At 41.6% G+C, this 14,182-nt stretch overlaps 1 protein-coding gene and 1 non-coding gene across 2 annotated transcripts in view; both read left to right on the forward strand.

Moving 5' to 3' along the window:
* LMLN (leishmanolysin like peptidase) overlaps positions 1-14,182 on the forward strand; it is a 53,702-nt gene that overhangs the window by 18,624 nt on the left and 20,896 nt on the right. The window contains exons 8-11 of the mRNA XM_049785892.1: positions 2,186-2,280; positions 6,381-6,498; positions 6,993-7,100; positions 10,954-11,030. Of these exons, the coding sequence (XP_049641849.1) occupies positions 2,186-2,280; positions 6,381-6,498; positions 6,993-7,100; positions 10,954-11,030 (398 nt within the window). The remainder of the gene's footprint in view (positions 1-2,185; positions 2,281-6,380; positions 6,499-6,992; positions 7,101-10,953; positions 11,031-14,182) is intronic.
* LOC126026573 (U6 spliceosomal RNA) lies at positions 90-196 on the forward strand. Its single transcript, XR_007501796.1, has one exon. It is a non-coding gene; the product is annotated as a U6 spliceosomal RNA (small nuclear RNA).

Below are 14,182 nucleotides of genomic sequence, written 5' to 3' on the forward strand. Positions count from 1 at the left end.
TCCTGGTCAGCCACGCGCAAGGCAAATGCTCTACCGCTGTACTATTGCTCTGGCCCCCTAGATTTTATTTTTAATATTAAGTAAAATTTGTGCTTGCTTCGGCAGCACATACACTAAAATTGGAACGATACAGAGAAGATTAGCATGGCCCCTGCGCAAGGATGACACGCAAATTCAAGAAGCGTTCCATATTTTTTTTATTTGCACCCCACCCACATCCCACCCACCCAGCCGAGTTCCATATTTTTTAAATAAAAAAAGAAAATAAGAAAAAAAAATAAAATGTGTAAGTGACTTAGTACTGTATTATAAATCTTAGTATATGATGTACTTCAAGTAGTGCTTATTTACACTATCTGTGATATTAAAATGCAAGCCTCCGGGCGAGAAAGGATAGTACAGTGGGTAGGGCACTTGTCTTGCACACCGCTGACCTGAGTTCAATCCCCAGCATCTTATAAGGTCTCCAAGACTGCCAGGAGTGATTCTAGAGCACAGAGCCAGGAAGTAACTCTTGAGCACCATCGGGTTGTGACCCAAAAAGACAAAAAATAAATAAAAGTAAAAGAAATTTAAGTCTTGGGTTGTTGCTTGTCCTTGTTTGGTTTTGGTTTTTTTTTTTTGGGGGGTGCTATACCCACCAGTATTCAAGAATCATTCCTGGCAGTGCTCAGGGATAGAACACTGGCCAGTTCTTTTCAAGGCAATCACCTTATCTACTATATTATTTCTGTGACCCCTGTTGCTTGTTTCTGGACCATATCTGATAATGCTCAGGGACTACTGTTGGTTCAGTGTTTGGTGAATTAGTTCGGGGAGGCCTACGAAGTTTCAGGGCCTCCTGCATGCAATGCATGTGATGCGATGCCTATTGAGTTATTCTTTTTTTTTTTTTTTTTTGTGGTTTTTGGGTCACACCCGGCAGTGCTCAGGGGTTATTTCTGGCTCCAGGCTCAGAAATTGCTCCTGGCAGGCACAGGGGACCATATGGGGTGCTGGGATTCGAACTGATGACCTCCTGCATGAAAGGCAAACGCCTTACCTCCATGCTATCTCTCTGGCCCCTATTGAGTTATTCTTTCAGCCCTAATTTCTTAAGTAAATAAAAGTATTGTCTAGGTTAGTTTTTCTCAAGTAGGAGCCATGGTGGACTCTCAGGATACTAAAAAGGGGATATAGGTGAAAATTGTGGAAATAGGGAACCCAGCATAAGACTGGGGGCCAAATGGTAGAACAGGTGGCCTCAGGAAGGAAACAAAATAGAAAGAGGCTCTGGTTGAAAGGTTGAGGAACAGTGGTCTGATTCTGATTGACTACTGAAGTATGTTTGTTCCTTTTTGTTCCTTTACTTAAAATACCTCAGCAATTGAAAATATAAAATTCATTAATATGGAATACTTTATTGTCCAATTCCTATATGTGAGAATTGCTTACAGAAGCACCAGCTTTGTATTTGTATGCCACACCCAGTGGCATTTGCTTTTAGAGTTCTCTTTTTATTTTTAAATTAAATCATTTATTTAAGTGTCGGGACCGGCACAGTGGCACTAGAGGTAAGGTGTCTGCCTTGCCAGCGCTAGCCTAGGACAGACCGCGGTTCAATCCCTTGGCGTCCCATATGGTCCCCCAAGCCAGGAGCGACTTCTGAGCGCATAGCCAGGAGTAACCCCTGAGCATTACTGGGTGTGGCCCAAAAACAAACAAATGAAGAACCATTTAAAAAAAAAAACATTTATTTAAGTGCCGTGATTACAGACATGTTTGTAGTTGGATTTTAGTCATAAAAAAGTACACCCCCTTCACCAGTGCAACCTTCCCACCCCACCAATGCCCCCCACCTCCCTCTTCCCTCACCCCCTGCCTGTTTTAGAGATAGGCCTTCTACTTCTCTCACTCACTATAATTGTCATGATAGTTGTTGGTGCAGTTATTTCTCTGACTTCACTCACCAATCTTTGTAGTAAGCTTCATATCATGGGCTGGCCCTTTCAAACCTCATCTCTATTGTCTCTGGATATTATTACCATACTGTCTTTTATTTTTCTTAAATCCTACAGATGAGTAAAGCTATTCTATATCTCTTAGAGTTCTCTTTTGATAGCATATTATGATGTCTATAATCACACTTGTTATTTTTACTTAAGACATTTGGAAGAAAAAAAGTTATTTTGAACTTCTCCTACAGGGTTTTTCTGCTGGTCTGTTTGCATTCTACCGGGATAAAGATGGAAATCCTCTAACATCAAGATTTGCAGATGGTCTCCCACCTTTTAATTATAGGTATTTCACATTTATATTCTTGTTCTTCTCTTTTGGGAAAATACTAATAGCAGAATCTGAGAATCATAGCATGTTAAATACCGTAAATAATAGTGAATTTTGGACTAGCCTTAGAACTTTACAGCTGAGGCTGGAGAGATAGGACAACAAGTATGGTCCTTGCCTTGTATACAGCCAACCTGGATTCAGTCCATAGCATCTTACACGTGTACTAAGTACAATCAGGAGTGATCCCTGAGCACATAGCCAGGAGTAAACCCTGAACACTCTGGGTGTGGCCCCCAAACAAAAAGAACAGAAAATGGAAGAAAATAAAGTTTTATTTTATAACAAGATGAATATGTCACCCTTTCACCCTATAAATGAGGTCTCTGAGAAGGGGAAAGTTTAAGTGACTTCTATGTACAAAAGAAAGGGATTTTCATGCCTAGGTGGGACTCCTTTTCAACACACAGTAATACTGTTACTATACAGCAGTGTTTCCAAGGTAGGCTATACTGTCATTTTTTTTCTACTCCCATGGCAGTAGTACCAGTGAAATTGGGAGGAAACTTTCTGGTTTTTGTTTATTTTTTTTTTGGTTTTTGGGTCACACGCGGCGGTGCTCAGGGGTTACTCCTGGCTGTCTGCTCAGAAATAGCTCCTGGCAGGCATGGGGGACCATATGGGACACTGAGATTCAAACCAGCCACCTTAGGTCCTGGATCTTCTGCTTGCAAGGCAAACACTGCTGTGCTATCTCTCCAGCCCCTCTGTTTGTTTTCTTAAAGAAGATCAATTTATAGAGGCTACTGGTTGATTTTTTTTCTTTGCATCACGGTACATGGCCCCTATAAAAAATCATTTTTTGGTTTGTTTTTGGGGCTACACTCAGCAATGCTCAAGGCTTACTCCTGGCTTTGTGCTCAAGGTTCACTCAAACGAGGGTCAGCTACATGTAAGATAAACACCCAACCTCTTCAGCAATCTCTCTGGTCCCTTCTAAGTTTCTTCTAATACTTAATATTTAAATTTTTATTTTCACAGATAGTTTTAATCCACTTAAAATATAAATTTTCAAAAAAATACATAAATTTGCTATGTGTATTTTAATGTTCTTTTGTAAGATAAACTTTTTTTTTTTTAATTTTTTGGGTCACACCCGGCGGTGCTCAGGGGTTACTCCTGGCTGTCTGCTCAGAAATAGTTCCTGGCAGGCACGGGGGACCATATGGGACACCGGGATTTGAACCAACCACCTTTGGTCCTAGATCGGCTGCTTGCAAGGCAAACACCGCTGTGCTATCTCTCCAGGCCCAAACTTGTACATTTGTGTTTATAATTGTTAAAAATTTAGGAAGGTTTGATCTCTTTGTTTTCTTTTGGGCCATACCTGGTACACTCAGAGGTAAACAGTGCTTACAGAACTTCTGTCTCTGTGCTCAGAAATTAATTCTGGCAGACTCAGGGGACCATATAAAATGTGAAGGATCAAACCCAGGTCTGCCACATGCAAGGCTAATGCTTTACCCACTGTGCTGTGGCTCCAGTTTCGAGGATTAACTCATTTATCATAAAGTATTCTTTTTTTTGTTTGCTTATTTTGTTTTGGGGCCACATCTACTTGTCCTCCCAAGGGTTACTCCTGGCTCTGCACTCAGAAATAACTCTTGGTGGTATGCCAGGGATTCAACTTGAGTTGGCTTCATGCAAGGCAAACCCCCTACCCGCTGCCTGCTGTGCTATTGCTCTGGTTCCTCATAGAGTATTCTTGAAACAATTTTTTTAAGAATAAGTCTTTTCTCTGGTACTGGTTTAACTATTACAGTCTTTTTTTTTTTTTTTTTTTTTTTTAGTTTTTGAGTCACACCCAGCAGTGGCATTCCTGGCTTTGTGCTCAGAAATCACTCCTGGCAGGCTCGGGGGACCATATGGGAAGCTGGAATTCGAACCACCGTTTGTCCTGGGTCAGCTTGTGCAAGGCAAACGCCCTACCGCTGTACTATTTCTCTAGTCCCCAGTCTTTTTTTTAAATATATACCAGCATGCTCAAGATTTACTCCTATCTGTACTCAGAGTCATTCCTGCCATACATACAGGGACTGTATGAGATGCTGAGGATTGAACTGCGGTTCAACTGAAAACACACAAAGCAAGTGCCTAAGTGCCTCATTCCTATACTATTTCTACATTCCCATTCCTACTTTTTTTTTTTTTTTTGTGGTTTTTGGGTCACACCTGGCAGTGCTCAGGAGACACTCCTGGCTCCATGCTCAGAAATTGCTCCTGGCAGGCACGGGGGACCATATGGGAAGCTGGATTTGAACTGATGACCTTCTGCATGAAAGGCAGACGCCGCCTTACCTCCATGCTATCTCTCTGGCCCTACTGTTTTTTTTTTTTTTAATGAGGATGGTTTGCATGGTATATCTTTTTTTTTTTTTTTTTTTTTTGGTGTTTGGGTCGCACCTGTCAGTGCTCAGGGGTTACTCCTGGCTCTAGGCTCAGAAATCGCCACTGGCAGGCTGGGGACCATATGGGATGCCAGAATTCGAACCACCATCCTTCTGCATGAAAGGCAAACGCCATACCTCCATGCTATCTATTGGTGTTGGGGTGTACTACTTTTGGTGTTGCTTAGGCATTGTTTCTGATTTGAGAAGTGGGTGTTATTTCTGGTAGGCTTGAAGAACTATGTAATACTGGGAATCTAACCTGGGACTTTTGCATGGAAAGCCCTTTGAAGGGTATTTCTGGCCCTAGTATGTCATATATATTTTTTGCTTGTTTCTTTTTTGGACCACAAACTCAGGGCTTACTCAAGCTTCTGCTATCAAGGATCACTCTTGGCAGTGCTTTAGGAACCAATTGTAGTGCCAGACATTGAATTGGGTCTGCCATATGTTAAGACAAGTGCCTTAATCTCTGTATTGGCTCTTTGGCCTCTCTAGAATATCTTTTATTTATTTATTTATTTGTTTATTTATTTGTTTATTTATTTATTTATTGGCCACATCCAAAAGCGCTCAGGTGTTACTCCTTGCTAGTTATTACTGGCAAGCTCGGGGGACCATATAGGGATTGAACCCAGGTAAGCCATGTGCAAGGCAAACACCCTACCTGCTGTACTTGGATATATTTCTGGATTTGCTATTGCTTAATATAACCATCAATTTAACTTTAATTTTTTTTGTTGGTTTTTGGTTTTGGGGCCACACCCCAGTGATGCTCAGGGGTTATTCCTGGCTATGAGCTCAGAAATCACGCCTAGCTTGGGGGACCATATGGGACACCGGGGATCGAATCTAAGTCTTTCCTGGGTCAATAGCATATAAGGCAAACACCCTACCACTGTGCTATCACTCCAGTCCCAAGTTAACTATAAATTTATTAAGACATTCTTTTGATAGCATAGTGTTACCTATGTGAACTAGAGCAAGTTATTTCATCTCTCTTTATTTGAAAAACAATCATGGTAATTCATACAGTTATTGAAAAGATTTGTGAAAGGATTACACTAGAAAATGCTGTGATATCCAAGCGGGGACATGGCTCAGTAGTAGAACACAGGTCATTCCAAGTGTAACCCCAAGGTTCACTCTCTAGGAAATTACAAATAGAAAGAAAAAAAAATGGTCTCAAGTTCTTTGCATGGATTTAGTGATTAGTAAACTCATTTTGTATTTGTGTGTTTGTTTGTTTTTGGGGTACACCAACATCACACAGAGGTTATTCTGGCTCTTTACTCAGAAAGGACTCCTGGCAAGCTCAGGGGGCCATGGAATGCTGGGGATCAAATCTGTGTCAGCCGCATGCAAGGCAAACGCCCTAATCACTGTGCTATCATTCCGGCCCTGTAAATTCAATATGTAAGCTCAATATTGATATCATACTTTTACAATTTTTTGGTTGTTTTGGGCCACACTCAGTAGTTAGTTACTCCTGGTTCTGTGCTCAGTGATCACTCCTGGGGTAATGACAGGAAATGCTGGGTATCAAATCTGGGTCAGCTGCATGCAAAGCAAACACCCTACGTGCTGTGCTATCACTCCAGCTCCAACACTTTTATATTTAACGTGGTGGTAAATGTGCACAATCATCTCATTTTTTTTAAATTGCAGTTTAGGATTATATCAGTGGAGTGATAAAGTAGTTCGAAAAGTAGAGCGATTATGGGATGTTCGAGATAACAAGGTGGTTCCTCACACTGTGTATCTTCTAGTAACTCCTCGTGTTGTTGTAAGTATGATTCACTTCTTGTCTCATAAACCACTTGTACTTCCCATAATTATTGTCTGTCATTATTGAGAATTTATAGCTAAATGTCATAGCTATAATAAGAATAATTATATAAATGTAATGCCATAAATTTTAAATCATAAGCAATCAGAAGCAATAGAAAGTTGATAATGGCTACCCATTAAATTAAACCAGTGTTCCTGTATTATGATCATTTCTTCTGATCATTGGCACATTTGTATTATTAGTTGGAATTTTTCAGAGAAACTGTCAGTAGGTTTTCTTTCTCTTTCTCATGTTAGAAGTTTGTAATTTTTTGAAATATATAGCTCAAGACATAATATTTAAATATAGACCTAAATTTTAAGAGAAATACTAATTTACTATCAAAGAAAGGATGACAACATCAAAATATTTTACTAAATTACATTTGATAAAGTGCCATCATATTTTTGTGTTTTTGTAGAGTTCATATGTTTATTTCTGATTCTTAGGAGGAAGCAAGAAAACATTTTGACTGTCCAATTCTAGAAGGAATGGAACTTGAAAATCAAGGTGGTATGGGCACTGAGTTGAACCATTGGGAAAAGCGCTTACTAGAGGTCAGCTTACTTTAAATTTTTTGGGGGGAGGGGGGTAACACCCGGCAGTGCTCATGGGTTACTTCTGGCTCTCTGCTCAGAAATTGCTTCTGGCAGGCATGGGGGACCATATGGGATGCCGGGATTTGAACCACTGTCCTTCTGTGTCTAAGGCAAACGCCTTACCACTGTGCTATTTCTCTGGCCCCACTTTAAATTTTTATTAGAAATATATTCTTTAATAAAAGTACTTTCTATTTAGAGTAAGTTATTCAAATACAATGATAAGTTGTAAAGTTAATATATTTTTTAATTTTTTTATTTTTAATTATGAGAATAAAGATGCAAAGAAAGAGGACAAGGTAAAGTTACAGTGGAAGGACAATCACCCATAACATAATTCTCAGAAGAAGTCCCCTTGCTGATATCTTAACTTTGAACTTTCAGCCAAAGAACATTAAGATAAATAAAACAGAATCCATGTACAATTAGTAAAGTTAATATTTTTGTTTTTGTTTTTGTTTTTGGGCCACACCCAGTGTTGCTCAGGGGTTACTCCTGGCTGTCTGCTCAGAAATAGCTCCTGGCAGGCACAGGGGACCATATGGGACACCGGGATTTGAACCAACCACCTTTGGTCCTGGATCGGCTACATGCAAGGCAAACGCCGCTGTGCTATCTCTCCGGGCCCAGTAAAATTAATATTTTAAAGTTTCCTTTCCTTATAGCTCTCTTTCCAGTTGCAATAAGTCTTTTTTTCTTTTAGTGAAACAAGATAATTTTCTTTTTTTTTTTTTTCTTTTTGTTTTTTTTTGTTTGTTTGTTTTTGGGCCACACCCGGCGGTGCTCAGGGGTTACTCCTGGCTGTCTGCTCAGACATGCTCCTGGCAGGCATGGGGGACCATATGGGACACCAGGATTCGAACCAACCTCCTTTGGTCCTGGATCAGCTGCTTGCAAGGCAAATGCTGCTGTGCTATCTCTCCAGGCCCCAAAACAAGATAATTTTCATGGAAATAAATGTATTTAGATGCGATGTGGTGGCCTAAGAGATAGCACAGCAGGTAGGGTGCTTGCCTAACATTTAGTAGGCCCGGGTTCAATCCCCAGCACCTTCTCTGGTTCACTAAGTACTGCCAGGAGTACTTCCAAAGTGCAGAGCCAGAAGTAAGTCCTGTCTAAAATAAATAAATGTGATGGGAGAGAAAGAGGAATATATGTTCAACAGAGAACATGGGCTTTTACAGGGTGGACAAAACCAAGCAAGCTAAGAGAATTAGAGAAACATGTTCAAAGGAGAACATGAGCTTGAAAGAACAAGCCTCAGTCCTGTTTTTTTCTTCTATAAAAGTTTTATGGGCCGGAGAGATAGCACAGCAGTGTTTGCCTTGCAAGCAGCTCATGCAGGGCCCAAGGTGGTTGGTTCAAATCCCAGTGTCCCGTATGGTCCCCCGTGCCTGCCAGGAGCTATTTCTGAGCAGATAGCCAGGAGTAACCTCTGAGCACAGCTGGGTGTGGCCCAAAAACCAAAAAAAAAAAAAAAAAAAGTTTTATACACATACGTATGACTATATTTATGAAACTCTAAATGATTTATCAATACTGTAAGTTTGCATTGTCTATAAGAAAATTCACACATAAGTGAAAGCATATAGTTCATACCTGTGTTGTTTGTGGATCAATTGTATACTTAGTGTTTTGGTTTTTTTAAGTGGGTTTATATATACATGCAACTTTTTTTAATCTAACAGATCTTAGATCTCTTTTCAAGGCTGTACAGTTACTTCTGGTATGAATTGTATGTTTTCCTGAAACTGCTTTCTTTAAAAAGAAACACTAAAAAGGCTTGGGAGATAAACAAGTATTATAATATTAACAATGCAGTAATTAAGTACTAATTCAGTTTCAAAGAAAATCTCAGGGGATGAGAGATAGTACAGGGGTTCTCTTACAACTGTTTCCACCTCCAACACCTTGAGGTTTGAGCATTACTGATTACTGGAGAGGTACTAAACCAATAATCTCCTGGTGGTCCTTCTCAGGCCTTTGGCATTGAATCTGTGGTTAACAGGGAAGGGCTCCTGAGCATTTAAATGTCTTAAAAGACATTTAATATGTAGATCGCTGAGGTGAGGCCGAGCAATAGCACATCAAGTAGGGTTTACCTTGCATGTGGTCAACACAGGGTTTGTTTTTTTGTTTTTGTTTTTTTTAGTTTTTGGGTCACACCCGAAAGTGCTCAGTGGTTACTCCTGGCTCTACGCTCAGAAATCGCTCCTGGGAGGCTTGGGGAATCATATGGGATGCTGGGATTCGAATCACTGACCTTCTGCATGCAAGGCAAACTCCTTACCTCCTCCATGCTGTCTCTCCGGCCCCAACCCAGGTTTAATCCACATCATCCGATATGATCCTGAGCACTGCCAATAATGACACCTGAGTGCAGAGCCAGGAGTAACGCCTTAGCACTACCAAGTATGCCCCCCCCCAAATGATATATAATCCTTACATTGGTAATATTATGGTTTTAAATGCTTTGGGTACCTAGATGTGTTAGGAATAAATCTGAGCAGGGGCAAATCAGAGCACTGGAGACTAGAAAACAGCAAAGGTTAAAGAACTATGTAATAAGCATCTTCAGGGGCTAGAGAGACTACAGCGGGTAGGAAGTGCTTACATTGCACTAGGCCAACCTGGGCACTCTATATAGTTCCCCAAGCCACCAGGAGTGATTCCTGAGTTAGAGAGCAAGGAAAGAGTAAACTTTGAGCACTGCCCCCCCAAAAAAAACCTCCAAAGAGATAAGCATCTATAGGCCAGAGACTTTGGCTACACTGAACCCCATGAAAAATATGATAAAAGTGACCTCAGGCCTGGTTTTATATTCAATATTTTGCTCTTGCTATGGTTAGTGGTAGTACACTTTATACTTAAAACACCAAAATCCAGGGAACAGTCATTACGAACCAATGTGATTCCCTCTTTTCATTTGATGTCCTTCCTTTATCTACCTGTAGCATTTAAAATTCACACAGTCACAGTTTAAATATATCAGTACCATACTTGGGGAATTATGAAAAAATAAAAGGAGTGCTTGTGTTGTCTGTTCTCATCTAGTTGGTCATAAAAGTTACCATGATGAAGACTTTTTTTTTTTTTTTTGGTTTTTCTGGCCACACCCATTTGATGCTCAGGGTTTACTCCTTGCTACGCACTCAGAAATTGCCCCTGGCTTGGGGGGACCATATGGGACACAGGGGGATCGAATTGCAGTCCTTCCTTGGCTAGCACTTGCAAGGCGCTTACCTCTAGTGCCACCTTGCCGGCCCCAAAATATTCTTGTGATATTAACTCCACTGATTAGTTATGTGAATATACTTTTTTTTTCTTTTTTTGGTTTTTGGGTGACACCCGTTAGCGCTCAGGGGTTCCTCCTTGCTCTATGCTCAGAAATTGCCCCTAGCAGGCACAGGGGACCATATGGGATGCCGTGATTCGAACTACTATCTATCCTGGTTCAGTTGCATGCAAGGCAAATGCATCTTTTACAGCCCCTTCTTTTGTTTTTCTTTTGGACCACGACCAGCAGTGCTCAGAGCTTGTCCTTGGCTCTTCACTGAATGATCACTCTTGGCAGGGTTCATGGAACGATATCTGGTATCAGGTATCAAACCAGGTCAGCTGTGTGCCAAGCAAGTGCCCACTTGCCTTACAATCCTTCCAGTTCCAGTAAATTTCTGTTCACCATTTTAATTTTTGTTTAGTGAGGTTTTTTCACTTGGGACATTTAAAGTATATATCCAAAGAATCACAAATATTGGTAGCTGTAAGGAGTCCAGTAGTCCTCTCATTAAAACCTATTGGTGATTTTCAGAATGAAGCAATGACTGGCTCTCACACTCAGAACCGCGTCCTCTCTCGCATCACTCTGGCATTAATGGAGGACACTGGGTAAGCTCACTGAGAGTGTCTGAATTGTTTATTAAAGTGAAATGAAGGTTAAGATTGCGATATAAGGGCCCGGAGAGATAGCACAGCGGCGTTTGCCTTGCAAGCAGCTGATCCAGGACCTAAGGTGGTTGGTTCGAATCCCGGTGTCCCATATGGTCTCCGGTGCCTGCCAGGAGCTATTTATGAGCAGACATCCAGGAGTAACCCCTGAGCACAGCCAGGTATGGCCCAAAAACCAAAAAAAAAAAAAAAAAAAAAAGATTTTGATAGAACAATTATTAGCTTTAAAAAAGACTGAAGTTTATTAAAATATACTTTAAATTTCTATGTGGTTAGCTATTTGTTGCTTCTTTAGGCACAGAGGAGGCATATCAAGTAGTGCTCAGTGCTTATTCCAGGCTGTATGTTAAGAGATCACTGGGTGGACCATCTGTGGTACAAGGCTTGAAACCCAGGTCAGCTGTCTGCAAGGCAGATGCCTTTCCTGCACTGTCATATCTCTCTAGCCCTTTATTGCTTATACATACTGCATTTAATCGATAAATGCTGGGAATGCTGGGGTAGAGAGTGAATAGAACAAAATTACTGACATAATATTCATTCTCTATTAAAAAAACAGGGGGACTTGCTAATATAAAGGAAAAATTAAACAGTATTTCAAATTGAAATAGGTGATATATAGATTCTTGGTGTATTGTGTGTGTGCGGATGTGGATATGTAAGAGAGAGTGTGGGATAATATCACATGGGAATATATTTTACACCTAGTACATTGTAGTTACTGAAGTTGTTGTCATTTTTGTATTGAAGCACTATTTGTTTCCTTAATACTTTTTTTTGGGGGGTCACACCCAGCAGTGCTCAGGGGTTACTCCTGGCTCCATGCTCAGAAATCACTCCTGGCAGGCTCTGGGGACCATATGGGACACCGGGATTCGAACTAATGACCTTCTGCATGAAAAGCAAATGCCTTACCTCCATGTCATCTCTCCATCTCCATCTTAATACTTATTTTCATTTGTTTTGTTTCCTTTTGGGGCCATACCCAGCCACACTCAGTGGTTACTCTTGGCTCTGCACTCAGAAATTACTCCTGGCAGTCTTGTCTTGGGAGACTATCTGAATGCTGGAGATTGAACTTGGGTTGACTGTGTGCAAGACAAATGTTCTAGCCGCTGTACTATCATTTTGACCCTTGTTTCTTTTCTTTTCTTTTTTTTTTTTTTTTTTTGATTTTTGGGTCACACCTGGAGGTGCTCAGGAGTTGCTTCTGGCTCTGTGCTCAGAAGCCGCTCCTAGCAGGCTCGGGGGACCATATGGGATGCCGGGATTTGAATCTGGGTCCATCCTGTGTTGGTCATGCGCAAGGCAAATGCCTTACCGCTGTGCTATTGCTCTGGCCCTCTTTAATACTCTTTGTTTTGTTTTATTTTTGGCTTTTTGGGTCTCACCTGGCCTCGCTCAGGGGTTACTCCTGGCTCTGTGCTCAGAAATCGCTTCTGGCAGGCACAGGGGACCATATGGGATGCTGGGATTAGGACCACCATCCATTCTGGATCAGGTGCAGCTGTTTGCAAGGCAAATGCCCTACTGCTGTACTCTCTCCAGCCCCTCTTTAATACTCTTATTTTTTTTTTAATTTAATTTTTTTGGGTCACACCCGGCAGTGCTCAGAGGTTACTCCTGGCTCTATGCTCAGAAATAGCTCCTGGCAGGCTCAGGGGACCATATGGGATGCCGGGATTCGAACCACCCACCTGCTTGCAAGGCAAGCGCCTTACCTCCATGCTGTCTCTACGGCCCCTTTAATACTCTTTTTTTTGTTTTTGTTTTTGGGCCACAGCGGCGGTGCTCAGGGGTTACTCCTGGCTGTCTGCTCTGAAATAGCTCCTGGCAGGCACGGGGGAACCATATGGGACACCGGGATTCGAACCAACCACCTTTGGTGGTCCTGGGTCGGCTGCTTGCAAGGCAAACGCCGCTGTGCTATCTCTCCGGTCCCCCCTTTAATACTCTTTTTTTTTTTTGGTCACACCCATTTGACGCTCAGGGGTTACTCCTGGCTATGCGCTCAGAAATTGCCCCTGGCTTGGGGGAACCATATGGGACGCCGGGGGATCGAACCTTGGTCTGTCCTATGCTAGCGCTTGCAAGGCAGACACCTTACCTCTAGCGCCACCTTTCCGGCCCCCCCTTTAATACTCTTTTTTTTTTCCCCCTTTAATACTCTTTTTGTGTGTGTGTGTGTGTGTGTGTGTGTGTGTGTGTGTGTGTGTGTGTGTGTGTGTGTGGTTTTTTTGGGTCACACCCAGCAGCGCTCAGGGGCTATTCCTGGCTCCATGCTCAGAAATTGCTCCTGGCAGGCACGGGGGACCATATGGGACCCCGGGATTTGAACCGATGACCTTCTGCATGAAAGGCAAACGCCTTACCTCCATGCTATCTCTCCGACCCCACCTTTAATACTCTTTTTTTTTTTTTTTTTTTTTTTGGTTTTTGGGTCACACCCGGCAGTGCTCAGGGGTTTCTCCTGGCTGTCTGCTCAGAAATAGCTCCTGGCAGGCATGGGGGACCACATGTGACACCGGGATTCGAACCAACCACCTTTAGTCCTGGATAGGCTGCTCGCAAGGCAAACGTCGCTGTGCTCTCTCTCCAGGCCCCCCCCCTTTAATACTCTTAATTGAGACAAATCTGTTCTTTGAAATGGGAAAAAATTTTAAAGATACTATATCACATATTTATGCTTTTGTTTGAATTTATGAGGAGAGCCAAATTAAATGATTCTTTTCATTCCCTAATCTTTGAACTTGGTTTTATTTACTCTTGGTAATGTTGAAATACCTAAGATCAACTTTTGTAAAATTTTATACTTTTTATAAACCAAACATTTATTAAGACTAAAATTGAATGCTAGAGTGCTTATGGTTCTTGCCTTGCATCCACCTCATATGATTGAGCACCCTTGAGCACCACCAAGAGTGATCCCTGAGTTCAGAGCCAGGAGTAAGCCTTAGGTACAACTAGGTGTGGCTTTAACCATACCCCCAGACCCCACACCCCAAAAAATCGAGTAGAATTGGGAGACCAAGTACATACTAGAGGACTAAGGTACTTTCCTTGATTCATGTTTTACATATGAACCCCTGAAC

This window comes from Suncus etruscus, chromosome 13, assembly GCF_024139225.1.
Source record: "Suncus etruscus isolate mSunEtr1 chromosome 13, mSunEtr1.pri.cur, whole genome shotgun sequence".
Classification (NCBI taxonomy): Eukaryota; Metazoa; Chordata; class Mammalia; order Eulipotyphla; family Soricidae; genus Suncus; species Suncus etruscus.